Source organism: Mesocricetus auratus, unplaced genomic scaffold (assembly GCF_017639785.1).
Source record: "Mesocricetus auratus isolate SY011 unplaced genomic scaffold, BCM_Maur_2.0 Super-Scaffold_100022, whole genome shotgun sequence".
Lineage (NCBI taxonomy): Eukaryota > Metazoa > Chordata > Mammalia > Rodentia > Cricetidae > Mesocricetus > Mesocricetus auratus.
Genome location: NW_024429203.1, coordinates 34225808 through 34249238, shown reverse-complemented (window position 1 = coordinate 34249238; position 23431 = coordinate 34225808). Strand labels below are relative to the sequence as shown.

General features: G+C 36.6%; 1 protein-coding gene across 6 annotated transcripts in view; it reads left to right on the top strand.

Moving 5' to 3' along the window:
* Window positions 1–23431, top strand: part of Scaper (S-phase cyclin A associated protein in the ER) — a 343723-nt gene that overhangs the window by 90117 nt on the left and 230175 nt on the right. For all 6 annotated transcript variants that reach the window (XM_040729759.1, XM_040729754.1, XM_040729758.1 and 3 more), the window contains one exon: window positions 19252–19392. In XM_040729759.1, the coding sequence (XP_040585693.1) occupies window positions 19252–19392 (141 nt within the window). The remainder of the gene's footprint in view (window positions 1–19251; window positions 19393–23431) is intronic.

The window sequence follows — 23431 nt, the reverse complement described above, 5'->3', positions numbered from 1 at the left end:
GCTACAAGAGAACACAAATAATTTAACAAAAAAACACAAGGATAAAAAGTTCAAAAGCAGACTGAGAGATGGCTCAATGGTCAACAACTCTTCCTGAGGTCCTGAGTTCAATTCCCAGCTGCCACATGGTCTCACAACCTTCTAGAATAGGATCTGATGTCCTCCTCTGGACATAGGTACATGTGCCATATACAAAAAAGAAATAAATAAGTCTTTCTTTAAAGAAAAGTTCAGAATCAAGATAAAAGCCATAAAAGACAGCAAATAGGAATTTTAGAACTTTAGAGTATAGTAACTGAGATAACTGTAGACTAGCACCCTGCATTGAATAGCCACTCCTAGCATGGCTGGGCAGTTTTATAGAAATTTTCCTTTTCTACCTGCAGTCAGATCCTTACTGTCAAGTTCAGTATACTTCTTGACTCATATTCCCGTTATGAAGGACAGTGCTGTTATTGAAATCTCATGAGTATAAACCTTTGTATGAAATTTGAATAAGTAGACTTACTGAGACACTTGAAACACCATTTGCTTCATGAATACATTAACAGGCAAAAACAGAACAAAGGAATGCTTGGAACTTTTCCCCTTAGCAACTGTATATGTCCTCATTTTTGATCTGAGATACATGTTCTTTCTGCTCTAACCAAGGAGCCAGCTGCTTTTTTGAAGGAACTGATGATATACACTGGGGGAAATGGAACACTGCTTGTAGTGATGACCATATCAGGAAGCACATTTGAAAAATGCTACTGTAGTTAAACAGGACAACAAAACAGATTTATTATGAGACACATGGACTGTTCAAGCTAGCCCAGGGAAAGTTGTAGAGATAGGGATTGAATTTCACAATTGTTGGAACTTTGTGTTAGGGACATAGGAGCCTTGGTTGATTTTGGAGCAGAATTCAAGAAAACAGAAACAACTATACAATAATGTTTCTTTTCAGTGGAGAATATACTTACTTGGGAAATAAAACAACTAAATCTGTTTTATTCATAAAACAGCCTATGAAATTCCCTTTTTTATAATAGCACATGTAGAGACATAGGACCCTTCTGTTTTACAAAACCTTTTGTTCTACAGCTCTTATTTCTGTAACCACCAGTACCTGTTTTTCAGGGGATATCTCTACATTTGTGAGTTTCTCAGTTTTTCTTCCATGGGGCAGGCATGTTAAAATGCACATGGGTAGAATTAATGCATAATATCACAATGGGACACCTTTTGGAAAGAAACTGAAATCCTAATATCAGCCACAGTGAGCTCATCACAGGAGGCTGGCTTTTGCTCCATGTAGAGGACTTGAGTAGCATCAAGGATGTTTTGGTTCAGTTCTCATTAGCTCCCTTCTCCAGAACAAAAAGTGAACATCTTAAGTGATGTTCCCCTTCCCATTTCCAGCCCTTTGCTAGATTAGACTGTTATAGTTCATCTCATATATGTAGGTTATTCGTCCCAATAATGACTTTTCATGGGCTACTTTCTCTGATGCAGTAGTTATGCTATTTCATTAAGGGATTTTTGATAGTTTAGAAGGTCTTCACAGTTTCTGTAACTTAGTTTTTAGTGTTCATTTGTGTGTGTGTGTGTGTATGTGTGTGTGTGTGTGTGTATGTGTGTAGGGGGTGGTATGTGTGCACATGAACACATGTGCAATGGTGTCTGGAAGGCTATAGGAGAACTTGTAAGAGTTTGTTTTCTCTGCCAGGCGGTGGGGGGCGCATGCCTTTAATCCCAGCACTCGGGAAGCAGAGGCAGGTGGATCTCTGTGAGTTCGAGGCCAGGCTGGACGGATAGCCTCCAAAACAATACAGAGCTGTCTTGTAAAACCAAAAAAAAAAAAAAAAGTTCGTTTTCTCCTTTAACCATGTGAGCCCTGAGAATTGAGCTCAGGACATCATGTTTAACAAATATACCTCTCTACTGAACCATGTTGCTGGTTCTGCTGTAACGTTTGAGCCTGACTATCTTCAGATCACATAACTTGAGTTATCTGGTCACCACTGCTGGAATCGTAATTCCAGATTTGATACCTACATTAGTATATAGGAAGTTTTTTTATAGTTAGCTTTTTAGAATTTGCTAGAAATCCTTTTTGAGATATAAGTAAATTAGTATCTATAGTCTTTAGGTTTTTTGACTCTATAATGACTTATTTTTCTGGGACTATAAAGACTGAAGTCATGTGTATTTGGCATAGGAAGTGCACACTGAATGCAAATTATTATTTCAGGACTGTAATAATTAGTCGAAGAACAAAATATCATGCTTGATCTGGCCAAATGTGAATTATAGGCCAGTCCTTCCTGGATTTGTAATCACCTAGACTTGGAGCTGAGTGTCAGTGATTCAGGAAATCCTCACCCAGTATGCCCACAGCTAGCTGAGTCTGTGCTTTTGAGTCCCTCTCTGTGTCCTGTGTCCTCCTTTTCCCACTTCAAGGCCAGCACTTTTAAAAGGACAGGTGTTTAAGGACCTTCAAGTCACCGTGCTTTCATTAAATAAGGCCATGGACCAAACTTTCAAAGAGATCCTGCAATTTTTTTTGTTGTTGTTTTGTTTTTTGAGACAGGGATTCTCTGTATTGTTTTGGAGACTGTCCTGGAACTTGCTCTGTAGACCAGGCTGGTCTTGAACCCACAGAGATTTACCTGCCTGTGTCTCCCAAGTGCTGGGATTAAAGGTGTGTACCACCAACGCGCAGTTGAGATCCTAAATTTTATGATTAACTGAATCTGATGCTTTTCTTATTCATGGAAAACATACTAGTATGTTAATGAGATTGATGTAAATGGAGTTCCTAATTGGTATCATTAATAAAAACCTGGAGTCAGTCAGATATAGGAAATCAGAGAGAAAAAGGAGCAAGCCACAGCTACACCTTATTTCCTTAGCATCTCCACAGACAAGAGACTGAGTTCCTGGTTCTCCCTGGCTATATCTTATTTCTGCCCAGTTATCTCACTTCCTATCTGATTGTTCAGACCTCCAGACCTCTGGTTAGCTAGTGGCAAGCTCTATTCTCTGACCATCAGATAGGCTTTATTTGTACAAGAAAGATATCATTACATATCCACCTTTTTTGTCTAAAATTTAAGAAAAGGTTATAACTAATATATGAAAAACTGTATAAATAAGTATATGCAGTATATACAGGCAATAGGTACATTAAAAATGTCTAGTCCACTAGCATTTGACAAATTCAGAGAAAATACTCCATTATCTATTCTTTCTTGATGAGTCTAAAGTTTTGTACCTAATTTACTTTCTATTCTAATTGGCATTACCAAATTATCTTTTAATGTCTTTCAAACCTATTACACTTAGCATATCTTTAGTGAGTTTCTTTACTGAGTTTGGTAAACAGGACAACTATAATTATACTATCTGGTCTACAACTCCCTCAGAGACCCAAGATGGAAATAATATTAACTGAGTAAGCACGAAGTGCAATCAAGTGACTTCCAAAAAATGTTAGAAATGACAAAATGAGCTGGCTGCTTGGACAGTCACCTACGGTTTCTCGGCAATGTTGGGGCATTCATCTTCAGCCTACAGGCCTATCGTATCTGACAGACATTTCTGTAAACCAGGATAATCTGAAAGACTGGACCACATTGTCTTGGCCAGGTTTGCAGTCACTCTTTCTGGTCTCCTGTTTGTCTAGTTTGGACAGCATACTGTCAGGAGATGAGGCATGGGCCCTTTCTTGTCCAGTGGCTTACCTTTGCCACAAAGAAAGTAAACTCCATTGGGGAGTTTCTTTGATGTCCATTATCTTCTCCAACATAGATTTGTGTTGCCAGGAGGAGCAGACAGGTCTCATTGTCATAAAAAATAAAAAAGAACCTATGTTATTTAAACATGTTAAATGCCATATTCTGTAGACCTCTGAAGTGCTTGAAGACAACCTGTCTTTTCAAAATATGTTTGTCCTTGTAAACATACCTAATGTGACTACAAGTTCAATTGTAGTAGTTGACTAATTACTAAACTACATTTCCTTATTGTCCTTTATAGTTGATGATAATAACTTTCAAGGACTAGAAATTCGCATTACATTGTTAAATGTGTTGTATGTACATGTATAATACTTTGAACAATATTGGAAATATATGTATAGTATGTTAGCAAAATTGTTCTCAAATTTGTATTAACATACAACATTTTTATGCAATATATAAAAATCCAATCCAATGTAAAATACTTAAAACTAGTAGTTGTTTTTTAAAAGTAGATTCAATAATCTACCCTTTTTATCCTATCATATCTGGATTCCTCCTTTATTTTTTTCAAAACAAAAACCTTGAATATAATTCCCTTTGTTCAACATTGTTCCTGATCATAAGCAACAGCATTTTGTAACCAATCCCCGTAAGCAATGACAAATATCTATAAGCAAATGAATGACTAAAAGGTACCCACCCACCTCTTGGGAATGTGGGCGTTGTGTTCTAAAAGTTACTTCCCATTGTCTGGGGTGACTGCATCTTTAGGGGATCCTGAAAAGAAAATTTGGGGTATTGTTAAGCTGTATTATTTGTTTTCCAGTCTCTATGTAATGGGCAAATACAGGGCTTGTTTCAAATGTTGGCTAAAGTAGTCTATAAGGCTGGATCATCTCAGCGATCTACTTCAAAATTGTTCTCAGCAGCGACTGTGAGGCTGCATCATCTCAGGAAGTCACCTCAAAATTGTGATGAGCAGTTTTAGTTCAAAGCTGATCTTTAGTTGTTACTGTTCAGCATAATGGTGTTGTTATAGTCCTGGTGAAATTGTCTCGTTGGGCTCCATCCTTCTTTTGGAGACTTCAAAGGTCTCTGTTAGATGTGGTCATGTTTCACTGTAGAAAACTGATAGAGACTTAAACCAGAAATCATGTACATGAAGGTAGACCATACCTTTTTCTAGAATTGGTTAGTACTCTGTATGACCATTAAAATTATGATAAAAACTATGAGATTAGTAGCAACACAATAGTCCTAAATATTTGTTTTTCTTCTGTTCCATATCATGTGGCTCTTCTTATGTTAGACAGAGATTATATATTTTACTTTAATATATTTACTTTACTTGGGTTTAGAGAAGGAGAGAGCCACACTCAATCCAAAGACAGCTTTAATCTTTATTTAGGCTGGGACTACAAAAAAGACCATTTGTACTATGTTTGTAGGAAAAAAAAAAGAAACAAATATTTGGGAAGGTTCGGGAAATTTTTCCTGTTGTAAACGTGATATTCCAATAGGCCAATTAACTCTTTCCTTGGGGCAGTTTTTCTAGAGGATTTGTCCTTTTGCTTCAGATGTCTCATTTGTCCAGTGGTCTCTGGATTCCTTAGCTGGATACCTTTATTCTCCTGAAAAAGACAAAAAAATAAAACCCTCCCTCAGCCCTAAATTTTGGGGAGGTTCTCCTTGGTAAGTTATATCTGATCAAATGACAAATATTGGTTAGTTTTATAGGTTAGTTTAGATTAAATGACCATGCTGCTTGATGAACAATCATCTCTTCTAATTAAGAGGTGTCTTGTTCAAATCAAATCTTTATCAGTTTTGATAGATTCCCTTTTTATTTTAACCCGTGGAAACAAAAGCAAAACTTCTTCCCCAACATAACATGTCTTGATTTCCATTCATAGGGCAGCACATCCTTGAAGTATACTGGTTACTTTAATTCTGTAGTTTTTTCTATTATCCAATGTCTGTCTGCAGCTGTTGCCCTTTTCTCATTAGAAAACTCAAAGTTAATGAAGCACTATGCAATCTATTTTTGGGGTTATTTATCATTCCTTTCTGTTTATTTAGTATATCATTTAGAGTTTGATTTGAACTTTCTATAACTGCCTGCTCTGTAGGATTATGTGGTATACCTATAATATACCTTATAATAAGCAAAAACCTGTTCCATTTTCTTAGAGACATGTGCTAGAGCATGTCTGTCTTTATTTGTGTACCCATGATGGCCATAACTAGCAAATGTATAATTAGTGAATCAGCCTTTTCAGGATTCAAAGCAGTTTCCCATTGCAAACCTGAATAGGTATCAATGGTGTGGCATATTTATTTTGATTTTCTAAACTCTATAACATGGAACATATCCATCTGCCAAATTTTATTCCTTTGAGTACCCTTTAGGTTACTTCCTTAAGGTAATGGAGTTTGGTTGCATAAAGAACAAGTAGTACATTTCCTTATAATAACCTTGGCTTGTTGCCAAGTTATGGAAAAGTCTTTTTCAAATCTTTGCTACTGACACGGTATTTTTAATGAAATTCTGAGACCTTTAGAACATTTCCTATCAACAGTAGATCAATTTCATGATTACCTTGTGTAAGAGGGCCTGGAAGACCTATATGATAAAAGATATGTGTTTTATACATATGTGGGATGATTCCTTTATCTGATTATGTCTTGTTACTGAGTAAATAATAAAGGCAATCTGTATCATCTGGTATAAATTCATTGATCTCAATATGTAAACAACTCTGCATATTGTGAATCAGTAAGTATGTTGAGAGGTTCTTTATTATCCCTTAACAACTTGAGAATAGCATATAATTCTGACTTTTGGACAGAATTGTAAGGGCTTAGATCTACTTTACTTAAATTTTATGATTTGTAACCTGCCTTTCCTGATTGATTTGTATCAGTATAGAATGTCAGGGCTCTAGTTATTGGTGTTTCTGTTACAATTACAGGAAGGATCCAGTTAGTTCTCTTTACAAGTTGAATTCCCTTGCCTTTAAGAAAGTTGGTGTTGACCTCTTCCCCCAAAATTGCTACAAGCTCTTTGCCAGGGTTCACTTTGTAATCATAATTTGTTCATTCCATCATTAGTAAAAGGTACTACAGTTTCTCCTGGATCTATTCCTGCTAATTGACAAAGTCTCAATTTTCCTTTTAGAATCAACTCAGAGATCTTTTCCACATAAGTTTTTACTTGCTTACATGGTTTCAGTGGTTAAAAGATCCATTCTATGGTAATGTCTTCCCCTGCATTAACATTCCTGTAGGGGATGCTTAGAGGTAATATGACTAGAATGTTCTTCAGCTTTGGATCTACATGATCCACATGTGTCATCTGTAATTTGTGTTCCACCAATGCCAATTCCTTCTTAGCTTTTGTTGTTAATTTCCTGGAAATATTTAAGTCCTTGTCACCATCTAAGGTTTTTATTACATGAATCAGTTGATCGGGTTTTATCACAATAATGTGCCATAGATGGAAAATGTCTCCTAGCAGTCTTTAAAAAACATTAAGAGTCTGCAGTCTATCTCTCCTAATTTGCACTTCGTAGGGTCTAATTTTTTGTAAACCTATCTTATAGCCTAAATAATTAATAGAATCTCCTCTTTGTGTTTTTTTCAGGAGCAATTTGTAACCCCCACAAGGCAAACCTTTCTTCCTAAATTATCTACCTTTGAATCAGATAATAAATGTCATCCATGTAATGGTAAATTATAAATTGAGGAAATTGCTGACATATTATTTTCAATGGCTGTTGTACAAAATATTGGCACGGGGTGAGGCTATTTAACATTCCCAGTGGGACAACCTTCCACTGATATCTTTTAGCAGGTTGAGAATTATTGTAAGTAGGCACCATGAAGGCAGATTTTTCCCTATCTTCTTCTTGTAAAGGTATAGTGAAGAAACAGTCTTTTAAGTCAATAACAATAATAGGCCATTCTTTAGGTAATAACAGAAACAAGGACATTTCAGGCTGTAGAGAGCCCATTGGATGAATTACTTTATTAATGGCTCTTAAGTCTATATGCATTCTCATTTTTCCTGATTTCTTTTTTACTAACAAATATAGGAGAATTCTAAGGACTGGCAGATTCTTCTGTATGTCCAGCATTTAGCTTTTCCTTAACCAGGTGTTATAGATCCTCTAGCTTCTTTGAAGTCATAGGCCGTTGCCCTACGCAGACAGGTTTGTCAGTTAACCATTTTAAGGGTAGGGCTTTTGGTCTCTCTATGAATTCAGCACTTGTTTTATTCTTTTTGTACAGCTGGATGCTCAGCAGCTGTTTTATATAGTGCCTTATAACATTTTTCCCATAACCATGAGTAGGTTTATGGTTTGCTTTTGATACTGGAAGAATGTTAATCTAGGTATTCCATTGCTACAACAGATTATGACCCCATAGATTTACTGCCACATTAGCCAGATGTGGCCTCAGCCTTCCTCTCTGTCCTTCTAGCCCTATACATTCAACTTATATTGCTCTTTGTTTTGCCTGAAATAAGGTTCCAATTCTTAAGAATTGACCATCTACCTCCTGAAGAGACCAACTTGGATGCCATGATTCTAGAGCAATAATGGTGACATCTGCACCTGTCCAGTAATCCTTCAAGTATAACATTATGTATTTGTACTCTTTCTTTTGGTCTTTGCTCATTCATAGAAGTCTGCCAAAGTATATGATTTCTGTTTCCTCCATGAATTTTTTATTCATACTCCAAAGCTATTCTACCATCAAGAACAGTATGTTTTTTTTTTGTTTTGTTTTGTTTTTTTTTTTTTTTACAATAGGAACTGGATTTCCTAGTTGTTCTGGGGGGATTTTCCTCCACAATGACTGGGAATGACTGGACCAATTTTGACATGGGTGCCTTTAAAAACCCCCCCACAAGGAGTTTCCCAATGGTAAAGAGTTACCTTGTTTATCTCTTGTTGGTCTAATGTCGGCCTTTGGTACATCTTCTACATAATCCAGAAGATTGGAGGCCTTTTATTTGGTTATTCCCAGTAGATGCATTATTTCTAGAAATACCTTGTCTACAATTTCTTCTCAGATGGCCTATTGTACCACATTTAAAACATTTGATATTTTGATGTTTCCTCATACTTTTTGAGATTGCTTCTCCTACTTCACGCCTCAGTGTTATAGTCAAAAGACTCACCATTGGCTGTGTGCAGCGCCATTCATCCATTTGTGCTGATCTGATCTTTAAGGTTCCATGTACCTTTTTGCATTCTAAATTAGTACTTTCAAAAACTAGAGATTCACTGAGTACTTGTCTAGCTTCTGGATCTGCTTCCCCTATTTGTATACCTTTAGTCAATCCTTGCAAAAAGTAACTAAAGGGTTCTTTTGGGCCTTGTATAACATTAGTATAGGACTCAATTCTTTTCCCTGGTTCATGAATCTTGTCCTAAACATTCAAGACTGCTGTATTGCATAGGGACAAGGTGTGTTCATTGTATGTATATGTATATGTTCCCTTTTCATTCTGTATATCCTTCTGGATGTTCATTATTTGTTGGCTTTGAGTAATAGTAACAGGATAGACCATAGCAGGTGATGATTATATGACCTTTGGTAAGTAATCTCTGACTCTGAAAGTTACTGGTGATGTCAAATGTTTTTTATTTTCTTTAGTTTATAAATTAACTCCTGGTGTATCAGTTTTAAGAAGGTCTTCTATAGCCTGTAATCCATGCACCATTGTTTTTTGAAGCATTTGAACTTCCTGAATTGTAAAAGCTTCCAATAATTTCATTAAATCTGTCAGTTTCTTGTTCTCATCATTTACATATGATTTCCAAGATTAATAGTCTCATCATTAGAGATTATCTGAATGGCATGCAGATTGCCTTCCAAGAGCAATGTTTTATCTATGGCATTAATTTTTTTCCATTACGAGTTATTACCATGTTCCTTTTTGCTAATCTTTCATTACCAGTGGGCATATAGTCTATATCATTTGTATAAGTTCCTCATTTGTAGGTCTATTAGCAAATCATTTATTTAAGGATATAATATGAATTACCAAGGTAATAGCAACTATGGCTAAGAGTATATACATCCCACGTAACTCATATACCTCCTTTAAAATTCCATCCATATGGGCCAGGCGGTGGTGGCGCACGCCTTTAATCCCAGCACTCGGGAGGCAGAGGCAGGTGGATCTCTGTGAGTTCGAGGCCAGACTGGACCGACAGCCTCCAAAACAATACAGGGAAACCCTGTTTCGTAAAAACCAAAAAAAAAAAAAATCCATACATAGTAGAAGCAAAAACATTTTTAAATTCATGGATGGTAATATTGTTCACTGTTATTTCATCAGTAGTTAACACATTGCAAAAAATTATTAATTAATTTATTTACCAGCTTAAAATGTAAAACTATCTAGTAATCTATTTCAAATTAAATTCTCAGAATTGTTGTTCTTGCCTCTGATGGTCTTAAAAAATTTAAGTTGCAATGACGATGTTTAGCCAGCAGTTGTCATAGTTGTACTGCCAAAGCAAGTCCAAGCTCCGCTCTGACTTTTTCCAGTGTTGTTCACCCTTTGAATTCTAAGCAAAAACTCAATCAAAGCCTAACCTAATGGATTTTGTTCAAGAGAAAGGGAAAAAGGGAGCTACCTGTGTGCACTGATTGCCAATTACCGATCAGGATACAGTGGATTGAAATTGTGCACAGTGGGCTGAAACCGTGAGCTGTATCTGGTGTGCTAGCTCTGGGAAGTCTTTAGGTCTGGGAGCATGGCCCTTTGGTTTAAATAAAAACTGGGCCAAAGCACCAAATTAAAAGAAAAAGGTTCAAGGGATAGTTTAAGTCTGTGGTGCTGGGTGGAGGGGAGAAGCAGGGAGTCAGGCAGGGCCAGCCCACAGTAGCTGGTGGCTTTCTCAGGACTCGAATGATACTATGTAGGGTGATTTGCCCCTGTCCTGCTGTTAAGGTTCTGGCCACGTGGGTACTAAAATGTAGAGCATTAGACTCTTAACCTCAGGGTTGTAGGTTCTAGTCCCACAGTGGGCACCAAAATGTAAAGAGTTCTTAATTGGTATAAATAATAAATTCTCCAAGTCAGATATAGAGGAAAATGCTGAGAGATCAGAGAGAAGAAGGAGAAAGCCACAGCTACACCTTACCTCTTTAGGAGGTAAGAAAGACAAGACAAGAAAGTAAGGTCTTGTTTTTCCCTGCTTATATCCTGTTCCCGCCTAGGAGTCTCATTTCCTGTCTGTCTATACAGACCTCTATGGTTAGCTAGTGGCAAGTTCCATTCACTGACTCTTAGACAGGCTTTATTTGTACAAGCAAGATATCAACACAGATAATCAGAGAACATAATTTTTTATATATAAAGAGGATAGTTATTGTTTTACCTAATACTTATGTGTTTACTGAGCAGTGTACTGTATTATCTTTGAGCTTTTATAACAACCTAATCACAGATATTACATAGATAGTATTTACTCACCAAAGTGAGTAAGTCGGGGATTAGAAGGGTTTATATAGCTTTTATATGGCCATGGAGCTAATAGTAATCAGGGTTTGATCTTGGTTATCTTGAATGAATTGGGCTCACTACTCTAATTGTGGTTCTTGGACTAGTACAGCAGATGCCTCCTGACTATGAGGAGGTAAGTATAGATACTGATAAGATGCATGTAGGAATTATAAAGTAGTATGCTGAGTATATTTTTCCTGTTCAACAAAAAGAAAACTTGGGCGAAAAATAAGAATGTGACCAAATTAAGATATTAGTAGAGAAATTCAGCAGCAGATTTGTGAAGCAAATTTAAGAGTCAGGATTCATGATCCTTCTGCATCTGCCTTATGATTGCTGGTTATAGATGTGTGGTACCATACCCAGCTAAAGTAAATTCACTGAAAGGGAAAGTAATGGTATTCACAACATAAACAATAAAGTTAGTTAAGCATAAATTGTTAAAGGTATATCCTGAGAATGGTACAAGAAATCTATGAAAAAACAATAAAGAAGACACAAGTAAATAGAAAAACATTTAATGTTCATTGATTAGAAGAAATAATCTGGTGCGATGCCATACTACTATAAGAAACTTCATATTCAGTGGAATAACTAGTAAAATTCCTCTGGTTTTGGACTTCTTTCTTCCAATAAATTAAAAAAAAAGGAAAGAAAAGGACAAAAATCCTGGAATTCTAGTGGAATATAAAAGACCACAAGTAACAGAGAACTAATCTTGATCAAGAAAAACATCCTTAAACATCAGATTTCCTGACTTCAAACTTATTACACAGACATATTAATCAAAAGGTTATAACATTTATATAAGATCATACATAGATACTAATGGAGCTAGAGGTAATTCAGGACTGCCATGGCTACTGAACTTTTTCTAAATTGTTTTTTAAAATTAAAAAAAATTTTTATTGCATGTGTATTGCTGTTTTACTTGCAAGAGTCTTTCTGTACTGTGTGTATGCCTAGTGCCCTCAAAGGCCAGAAGAGAGAATAAGATTCCTGTGGCTGGAGTTGCAGATGGTTGTTAGCCACTCTGTGGCTTTTGGGAATCAAACCATGGTCCTCCAGAAGAGTGCAAGTACTCTTAACCACTGAGCCATCTCTCCAGCCCAAACTACTGTCCCTTTGATAGCAACACCAAAAATGTACAATAGAGAAAGCATAGTGTTTTCAGTAAATGGTGCTGGGGAAACTGGATATTTAAAGGCAAAAAGGATGAAATAACACTTCTGTAGCATACCATACATAAAAACCAATGTAAAATGGATTAAATATTTCAAAGAAGACCCGAAATTACAGAATATTTTGAAGGCTGCATAGGGAGAAACTTGTTATCTTGGCAATAATTTTTCTTGATATGACACCAAAATATAGTCAGCAAAAGCAAAACTGGATAGAGTCATACAAGTAAAAGTTTTTCTGCACAGCAAAGAAGAAAAATCAGTGAAACAATGATAGCTTACAAATGGCAAAAATACTGTGAGCGATCAGATATCATGTTAATATATAAAGTACTAAGGGGTCAGCACACCTGCATATCTAGAACAATAATAACTTGAACACACTGGGAAAAGGGCCTAATTGAGTCTTAAAAAGTAAAATTTAGATGAGTAAAAATACTCAAGTGTTCAATTGCTGTAATGATCAGAGAAATGCAACTTAAACTTCAATGATGTGTCCCTTCACATCTGATAGGAAGGCTCTCCAAAAAATGACAGAGGTTATATGCCCAGTATGGATGTCTAGAAAATGTACATCCTTTAAATATTTATATTAATTCTTTGAGAATGTCATATAAGATATTTTGACAACACTCATCTCCAATTTGTCCCCCTTAACTCTTCCCAGATCCAGTCCTACCTTCTTATTCTGCCCAGCTTCCTGTTGTCTTGTCATCATTGTCATCTTTACCGTCCCACCCTCTCCCCCTTAAAAGAAACCTGATTCTTCCTCCCCTAGAAGCCACCAACTCTCCATATGCCCTCAGTTGAGATGGGGAATCATAATCCCCTTTTTACTCAGCCCTAGAATGTTGATTTGATCTTACAGTAGATATTAATGCAGACACCGTTTTCTATGAATTTGTGAGTGTATTGGAGCTTTCATGTCCAGAAGACTCTGTTTTGCTCAGGTTCTCTTCTACCTCTTGCTCTTATACACTTTCTGCTTCCTCTTCAGTGTTGATCCTGAAGTCTTGGGGAGGGTGTGTGTACAGATGTTCCATGTGTTGCTGAGCACTCCATTGATACTTATTTTCTGCACTTTGGTCAGTTGTGAGTTTCTGATTAACAACTGCATAAAGTTCTCTGATGAAGTCTAAGAGCTGCACTAATCTGTGGTCAGAGCAGTTAAAAAAATTAAATGGCAGTTGATACTCTTTTCTGTCCATTTAACTGAATAGTAATAGGTTCATCCCTGGGGCCTGAGATCCTCACAACAATGGCTTATTGGCCAGTAGACATGTCTTTTCTCTTGTGAAGAAATATGTTTGATAGTGTTCACTATCCCTGGCCAATTATAGAATTAGATGTAATATCCACTTAGAATAATACCCAATAGAATAATATCCAATTAGAGAATTGGAAATTAAAACTACTTTTGAGATTTTATTATATTCTAGACACAGTGAATAAGATAAGAAAACAAAAGACTGACTATTTGAGATTAGATAACCTCTTAGGGGCCTCCTCCCTGGAGAAGATCGATTCTCCCTCTCTGAGAAGGCATTTATTGCCTATAACCCTTCACTTGTAGTAGAGCCTCCCATCCATGTTGTCATGTCACCTGGTGGTATTACTGTGTTCGTATTGTTTAGTGACCATATTGCTGAGATTTAATGTGGACAATTTCCCTTTCATAAATAAAAGATACTGTTTCTCAGTCCTCCTATTCATCAAGTTGTATGTGAGGGGTGTGTGCATGTGTGAGTGTGTGTGTGTGTGTGTGAGTGTGTGTAAAACAGTAATAAATAAGAGGTCATGAATTTGTGAGTGAATGTGATGAACACGGGAGGGGTAGAAATGATACAAATAAAATTGTTGAGTATGAAATTATCAAAATTAACTTAACTTTTTAAATAAAAATAGTCAGTGCAACTAGTGCTGTTGATAATGTGAGGAACAGGGAATGTGCATGCACTATTGGTGGGAATGTAAACAGCCAATATGGAAGTTGAGTGTAGTGGTTTCTCAACACAACTGGAGATAGACTTACTCTATGGACATGTTCTCGAAGACTCTATTTCCAATATAATCTGAAAAGTAACAAATGTATTATGACCTGCTGTGGTGTTTAAATGGAGTATATAAAAACATAACTTGAGATAGGATATATGTTGTTCAACATATGATCACTTTTACTGTTTTTCATGGAGAACTAGACTACTTAGTGGTCATTGCTCTGGGTTTGTGATGTGGATTTCAGTTACTTGGGGTAAGGGAGAGCTCCCAGCAAACTCAGTGATTCTGTTCCTAGTCCCAAATTCATCTTTGGCCATTATCTTGAAAGCCCAGTTCCCTACTAGCTGTTCTTTTCAGTTTGGGTATCTTCTCACTGAACTGGTGGTTTCCTTACAAAGTCATCAGGTATAAAAGAGAGAAAAAAAAGAGAGAAAAGGCATGAGAGTTAATGAAATGGAAGCAGTGCTGTCTTTATGCCATCACTTTGTACAATCTTGATACATTGGGGAGGATTTTATAATGTTATACAAGGAACTTAATGACAGTTGAGCTTGATCATTGGGAGCCGACATTGACGCTGTTTCCCTCATGTGACAAAATGACATGACAAAATATGTGATAAAAGGTGCCTTTCAGTGCTTGGAGAATTAATATGTTAATAGGTTAAGTGTATATTATTTACATTTGTAAACAATAATGAATGCAATAATAAGAATGTGTATAAAAATGAGATAGGTAGCATTAGACCCTTCAAAATGTAGTGGTTAAATTTACTATTGGTTGGAAGACAATGTGACTTTTCTTTTATCCTAATATTAAAAATGTTTCGTCTGTAATGAACAGATTACATATGAAAAGCAGTCTATGCTATAGATTTTTCCAAAGTTAATATTACTTCATTTTTAGATTAAATATTCTAACATAGTCATATTTTCTTTTTAAATATGAAAAAATACACAGTGCATTTTACTTTATTAATACAATTTCTAAATATTTGTATGAACAATTGACAGATTGCTGAAATTTTTATAATAATTTGTATTTTCTAATTTCAGTAATAAATTACATTTTCCAATTTTATAATAGGTTCTTATTTTAACATTGTTCTAAGTAAAGGGTTTCATTTGACCACATAGCTGTGTGGTACACAGTACAGGTTCACCACTTTACAGATGTGGAAACCGGATCTGAGAGAAGACAAGTGTCTTCAGTGTCACGTGAGGAACAGTTTTCAGAGCTCAGACTTTAAGGGGTGGTTCTTAATATAGTAATATTTTTGTGTAGTTGTTTATGTGGTTCAAAGGTAATTATGGGTTTTAGATTAAATCCAACTGTCACATTCATTGCTTTTTTTTACCATGTAGATCTGCCTTCTTACTGAATCTGACTTCCTGGGGCACTGAATACATTGAATACTTTTCTTATTTGAAATGTTAAGAATAAAAAATGTATTCTTTAGTGATTATAGATCATTTTGTTGAAACATGAAAATTTTTTGAAACACTTTTTTTCTTATATACTTAAATTAGAACTGAGCTTGATTCCCATGTCAGTCCCAGCTCCCTCTCCCTCCCTCCATGCCAATTTCCCCCCAGCATCACTCCCTCAGCCCCCCACCCAATCCCCACTCCATTCCCCATGGAGGGTAAGGCCCTCCATGGGGGATCTCTACAGTCTGTCATTTCGTTCAGGGAAGGGCTCAGGCCCTCCCCCAAATGTCCCGATTGAGAGAGCATCCCTCATTGTGGGATGGACACCCAAAGTCCATTTGTGTGCCAGGGATAAATACTGATCTACTTCCCAAATCCCCATAGATTGCCTAGGTCTCCTCAATGACACCCACATTCAGGGGTTATGAATCAGTCCCATACTGACCTCTCAGCCTTCAGTCTGGGGTCTAAGTTCTCCCCCTTGTTCCAGTCATCTGTTTCTCTGGGTTTCACCAGACCAGTCTTGATCCCTTTGCTCATCACTCCTCCCTCTCTGTCACTGGGTTCCACGAGTTCAGTTCAGTGTTTAGCTGTGGGTGTCTGCCTCTGCCTCTGTTTGTCACTGAATGGAGGTTCTAGGATGGTATATAATATAGTCATCAAAATCATTATCAGGGAGAGGCAATTAAAGTAGTCTCTCCACTAGTGCTTAGTTTTCCAGTTGGTATCATCCATGTAGATCTCTGGAGATCTCACTAGTGCCAGATCTCCCCTCAAACCTAGAATGACTCCCTCTATTATGGTATCTCTCATTCTGCTCTCTTCTATTCTTCCCCCAACTCAACCTTCCTGTTCCCCAAAGTCCTCCTCTTCCCTTCTTTTCTCCCTTTCTCTTTTTTCCAGCTCCATCTCCCCTTCCCCCCATGCTACCAATCTGCTCAGGAGATCTTGCCTCATTCCACCTTCTCTGGGGTACCATGCAAATCTCTCTTAGGGTCTTTCCTGTTTCCTGGACTCTCTGGCAGTGGGATTGTAGACTGGCACTCCCCTGATTCATGTCTAAATCCATATATGAGTGACTACATACCATGTTTGTCTTTTTGTGACTGGGTTACCTCACTCAGGATGGTTTCTTCTAGTGCCATCCATTTGCCTGCAAATTTCAAGATTCCATTGTTTTTTTTTCCACTGAGTAGTACTCCATTGTGTAAATGTACCACATTTTCTCTATCAATTCTTCAGTTGAGGGGCATCTAGGTTGCTTCCAGGTTCTGGGTATTACAAATAATGCTGCTATAAACATAGTGGAACAGATGTCCTTGCTGTATGAATGTGAATCTTATGGGTATATGCTTAAGAATGGAATTGCTGGGTCTTGTGGTAGACTAATTCCCATTTTACTGAGGAATTTCCATAGTGGTTGTCCAAGTTGGCACTCATACCATCGGTGGAGGAGTGTCCCTTTCTCCACATCCTCTCCAGCATAAACTTTCATTGGTGTTTTTTATTTTAGACATTCTGACAGGAGTAAGATGTTATCTGAGTTGTTTTGATTTGCATTTCCATGATTTCTAAGGTTGTTGAGCACTTTCTTAAGTGTCTCTCAGCCATTTTTGTCTCCTTTATTGAGAATTCTCTATTTAGTTCTGTACCCCACTTTTTAATTGGATCCTTTGGTGTTTTGGAGACATGCTTCTTGAGTTCTTTGTGTATTTTGGAAATCAGCCCTCTGTCAGATGTGGGGTTAATGAATATCTGTTCCATTCTATGGGCTGCCTTTTTGTCTTGTTGACTGTATCCTTTGCCTTGCAGAAGCTTCTCAGTTTCAGGAGGTACCATTTATTGATTGTAAATCTCAATGTCTGTGCTACTGGTGTTATGTTCAGGACGCGGTCTTCTGTACCGATTCATTCAAGGGTACCTCCTACTTTCTCTTCTAAGAGGTTCAGTGTGGCTGGATTTATGTTGAGGTCTTTAATCCATTTGGACTTAAGTTTTGTTGTGCATGTCGACAGACATGGATCTATCTGCAGTTTTCTACATGCCAACATCCAATTATGCCAGCACCATTTGCTGAAGATGCCTTCTTTTTTCCATTGTATAATATTAGCTTCTTTGTCAAAAACCAAGTGTTCTTATGTAATAATTTTTAAAGAAAAGAAATACACCATATATTCATTGATTTTTTTTTTCACTGCTGTGAGAAAATGCTGACAAAACAGCTTAAGAATGAAGTATTTATTTTGGTTCATAGATTGAAGGTGCAGTCCAGTCATGGCATGGAAGTCATACTAGCAGCAGCTGATGCTGCAGTTCACACGGCATCTCTAGTCAGGAAGCAGAGAAATAAATGTTAGTATTCAGCTTGCTTTTTCCTTTTTTCAGTCTACACCGCAGCCCATTTCTGTGACCCACAATTGTGTTGTGTTTTGCTGGCATAGTTAACCTAGCCTTCATCATAAGAGGTTTGTTTCATAGGTGCTTATAGAGTTAATCAGGTTGATAATGAATGCCAAATATCATAAGCAATATTCATTCTACGTGACTCATAGTTCAGTGCAGTGATAATCTGCAGAACAGTCACGTCTAATGCACTGTCTTAAGAGATTAATTCATTCAATTATATCTTCAAAATAACCCAGTTAGGTATTGTTTTTTCCCCCTTACCCCCTTTCAGAGTATGATTTTACTAATGACATACATATATATTATTTGACAAGTTCATACCTGTATGTATGCATTCTAATTACTATTATTCTCACTTCCCTCATCTCCTTCATGACTCTGTCTACCTCCATCCAAATAGTCCCATTTTTCACATTTATGTCTTTTTGTTTTGTGACCTGTTGGTGGACTTACTAAATAGGCACACAACTAAAGACATGACTCCCTTTCCAGGCGCCCATTAATAGCAAATAGTTCCCCATGGAGAGGTGGGGGTCCCAAGATCTCCCCATTCATGATTGACTGTTGACAGCCCTTGTTTTGTGCAGGCCCTATGCAGGCAACTGCAGCTGCTGTAAGTTCATAATTACAATGGCTGTGTTGTACTCAGAAGATAGCATTTTGCAGACCTTCTCTCTGTCACCCAGTTCTTACTGTCCCCTCATTTGCAATATTCTTGAGCCTTAGAGGAGGTGCTATCAATATATTATTGAGGGCTGAGTACTATTCTCCTTTTTATAGATAAGAAAATTTGAGATATCAGCTATACTGTTGCCAAGAGTACATAGTTATTAAGTAGCCAGAGAATCATGGAAATTGTATTCTGCCTTTGCAGTAGGTTTTTAATCATTAGTCATACTCTTGAATTTTTCCATTTATCCTTAGTCTTCTGCTAAATTACTGTATATTTTGAAGTTAATGATGTGATAATTTGTCATATATAGGAAAAAGATGTCCGAAAGTGGAAGGAAGAATTACTTGATCAACGGCGTAGGATGATGGAAGAGAAATTGCTTCATGCTGAATTTAAACGAGAGGTACAGCTGCAAGCAATCGTGAAGAAGGCTCAAGAGGAAGAAGCTAAGGTGTGGTGTATTTAAATATATAATCATGTAACTTTCATAGTGTATTGTAGTATCATAGGTTTATCCATGTATCATTTTACTCTAAAATAACAAGATTTGCTGGTTTATTTAAAATTTGCTAGTTCATACTTTATAATAAGCAGATCTATTGAGATGTACTTGACTGAATAAGCAGCGTGGCTGTAGAACACTTCAGTGTGGTGTGTTTAATCATGTGTACCTTCAGCTGTCAATATAGTGGAAGTTCATAAACCATCTTCAGCTTGATGAGTGTCTCTTGCTGCTCTGCTTTGTCCTGGTTGTTGTCTGTTCTAAGGATAACTGCTATGAGAGTTCATTTATAAAACTTTGGTGGCCGGGCGGTGGTGGCGCACGCCTTTAATCCCAGCACTTGGGAGGCAGAGGCAGGCGGATCTCTGTGAGTTCGAGGCCGGGCTGGACCGATAGCCTCCAAAACAATACAGAGAAACCCTGTCTCGTAAAAAAAAAAACAAAAAACAAAAAACAAAAAACCTTTTAGGTGATGTTTTGCTTTCAGTTTTGATTGTTTAGTTTTTGTAAATACCTAGAGTGTGTGGGCAGTCTTATCATAGGTTTATGGTTAACTTTTCTTTTTACATTTATTTTACGTTCATGTTTATGCTATCTTATAGATGTAGGGTCAGAAAAATCATTGAGGGCTCAGCTCTCTCCTTCCAACAGATGGGTGTTGAGTTTAAATGTCAGGTTGTCAGTCTTGGAAGCAACTGCCTTTACCCAGGCAACCATCTTACTGGCCTCATGTTTAACTTTTTAATAAAGCACATATATTAATTATATAGGATATTTCATTGTTTCATGTTCATGCATCCAAGTAGTACATCCACTCCTTTGCCTTTCTTATCACCTGAGCAATTATTTCTTCTGTACAAGCATTATGTAACACTTCCAAGTATTTAAATTTTTTTCTAGAACCCATATATGAGAGAAAATGTTTTTCTAAGGCTTGTTTGGCATGTTTAACTTTTTTTTTTAATTTTTAAAGCAAGGTAGGAAATTCAGGTTGGCTTCAAATTTGTTTTGTAACCAAGGATGAACTTTAATTCCTGATCCACAATTTTGATACAAGAAATTGTTTCAAAATTTTATGTTAGTAACTTGCTTTGTGAACTAAAATGAGATTATATTATGTATGGGAAAAGTTCTGTTGGCTGCTAAGAAGATGTGTATTCCATAACTACAGGACAGAATATTCTGTAATGCCTGCTAAGTCCCTTTGACCTATGTTACAGTTTAACTCTGAAGTTTGCCTTTTAATGTTTTTGTGTGGGTTGCCTATCTGTATATTATTGTGTCTGGACCAATTTGTCTCTTTTTGCCTAGCAATGTTGGTTTTATGAAACTAGGTTTACCAAAATTTGATGCATATACATTTATATTTCATAGGATTTTGTTAGGATTCCTCTTATTAGTTTGTAGCAACTTAATCTTTTCTGACTAATTTGGTTTTTTAACCTGATTTGTCAGATATGAGTACAGTTACTGTAGCCTAGTTTTGGGTTCCATTATCTTAGAAAATGGTTTTCATCATTTTATTTTCATTCTTGGTATGTAACATTTGCTGGTAACACGTATTTCTTGTGAAAAGCAAAACAGGTAGTTCTTTTTTTTTAATTCAGTTGTTTAATTCAATTGTTGTTGTTGTTTTGAGGCAGAGTCTTAGGGATCCCCTTCCAGTCCTGAATTCATTATGTAGCCTTATGACTTTAAACGTATGATCCTTCTGTTTGTATGTCATAAGTCCTGGGCTTACAGGCAGGCACCACCATGTTCAGTTCATATGTTGTTAGTACTAAGGGCTTTGTGCATGCTAGGCAAGCTCTCTACTAACGGAACTACATCCCCACTCCAAAAATTTAAGTAGATTGTGTGTGTATGTGTGTGTGTGTGTATGTGTGTGTGTTTGTGTATTGGGATTGAATGTAGGACTTTGGTACATGCAAGTCCTCTACTATGGAACTTGTTCCCATTTGTATTCTATGTTTTGAGTTGTAGGCTGATCATTGATCGTATATGGTGTTTCCTGTCTTTTATTTTTTATTTTTTTGGCCTGCTATCAAGTGCTCTGTTCTTTTTCTTTTTGTCTGGTTTCATCTGTGAAAAAAATCATTTGTTTATCCTTCTAGTGAGATTATTCTTTCTGGGTGCTTGGGATTATAAATGCCCTTCTTCTGGGTTTCTTTCAAAGTGTTTTCTGCAGGGTGAGCTTAGGTGATGAATTGCTATAGTTTGTGGTGACTTCAGAAGTCTTCATTTTCCAGTGATTTTTCAATGAGAACTTTGCTGCCTGTTGCGATTCTTTACAATTATTTAATTCCAAGGTTTTTACTGTGTGGCTTAAGGGTTTCAGCTGAAAAGTCCTTTTTACCCTGATGGGTTTGTATCTGTAAACCTGTGGGTCGAGACCACTTTGAGGTCTAACAAACCTTTCACAGAGGTTGCCCAAAGCCTGATTCCTAACAGTAGCAAAATTAAAGTTATAAAGTAATGATGAAAAGAATTTTATTTGAAACTTGTCTCTTGGTGTTCAGTATCTTTTCTTTGGCCATTACACCTGGCATCTAAATAGCAATTTTGGAAAGTTGTGATCATGATTTTTTTTTGTTTTAAACTATTATTCTTATTTTTCTTATTTTTATCTTCAGTCCTTGATAGTTTTTTTACTTGATATTTTATATTGTTGATCATTTCATCCATTATGGTATATTTGGAATTTGTTATTGAATATTTGTAGATGTTTAGAGGACTCAGTTGCCTTGTTTTCTCATTTTTTTTGTTTTTTCATATTTCATATTGGTTCTTGGTTGTCATTTGTTTGTTAGAATAGATATCTCTTCTGTTTATTGGTGTATGTTTGTGTAGGTGTGTGTATGTCTTCATGCTGATGCACATGCACGTCTGTACATGTGTGTAAAATCAGTAAACCTAGAAGCTTTTCTACTGAACTAGTCTGACTAGCTAATGAGAGCCAAGACCCTGCCTGTCTTATTTGTCTTCCTTTGTAGAACTTGGGTTACAAACATAAGAAACAACGCCCAGCCTTTTTTACCTGGATTCTGGGGAACCAAACTCAGCTCTCAGCTGCCTCTACCATTTCTCTATGACTGTCTTTCTAGTGAACATATCTCTGATCTCCAGTATACTTCAAGCCCCAGTAACACTGAGATATTAGAATGCATACTACAGTAACAACAGCAGAGGAGCAAACGAAATATTTTAATATATTAAAAGTGTATTTTAATTTTCTATCTGTGTGTACACATATGTGTAGGTTGTGCAGAGTCCAGAAGAGGTTGTAGGATACCTGGCACTCAAGTTATAAGTTGTTGTAAGCTACCTGAAATAGGTGTTGGAAATCAAACTCAGGCCTTTTACAAGAGTTGCACATGCTCTTAACAGTCAAGCTATCTCTTCAGCCTCTAAATATACTTTTAAAAATTAGGGATTACAGCTTCACACTTGATAATAGAAATCAAGAAAATTCTGTTAAATTAGGAAATTGAATATTAACAAATAGTTTAGGAAGCATAAGGATTAAAGTTTGATCAACAGTACTATGTAAGAAGCTAGTCCTAAGCATTCAGCCCTTAAAAAGATAACTACATATGAACAACACTAAACAGACTCAGCAGGTTGTATTTAAATTATTATTATTATTATTATTATTATTATTATTATTATTATTATTATGTGTTTGTGTGTGTGTGTGTGTGTGTGTGTGTGTAAGCAATAGGGCTAGAGAGATGGTTCAGTGGTAAGAGCACTAGATGCTCATCCAGAGGACCGAGGTTCAATTCATAACAGTCATGTAGTTAGTAGCTTATGATAGTCTGTAACTCCGGCAACCTCTTGTCTCTGTGGGCACTAGGCCTGCATATGGTACACAGACATATATGTAGGCAAAATATATATACACACAAAATAAAATAAAAACAGTAAAAATTATGTAATGAAAGGATAAGAAGCCATGAATTTGAAAGTGTGAAGGGCAGAGATGGGA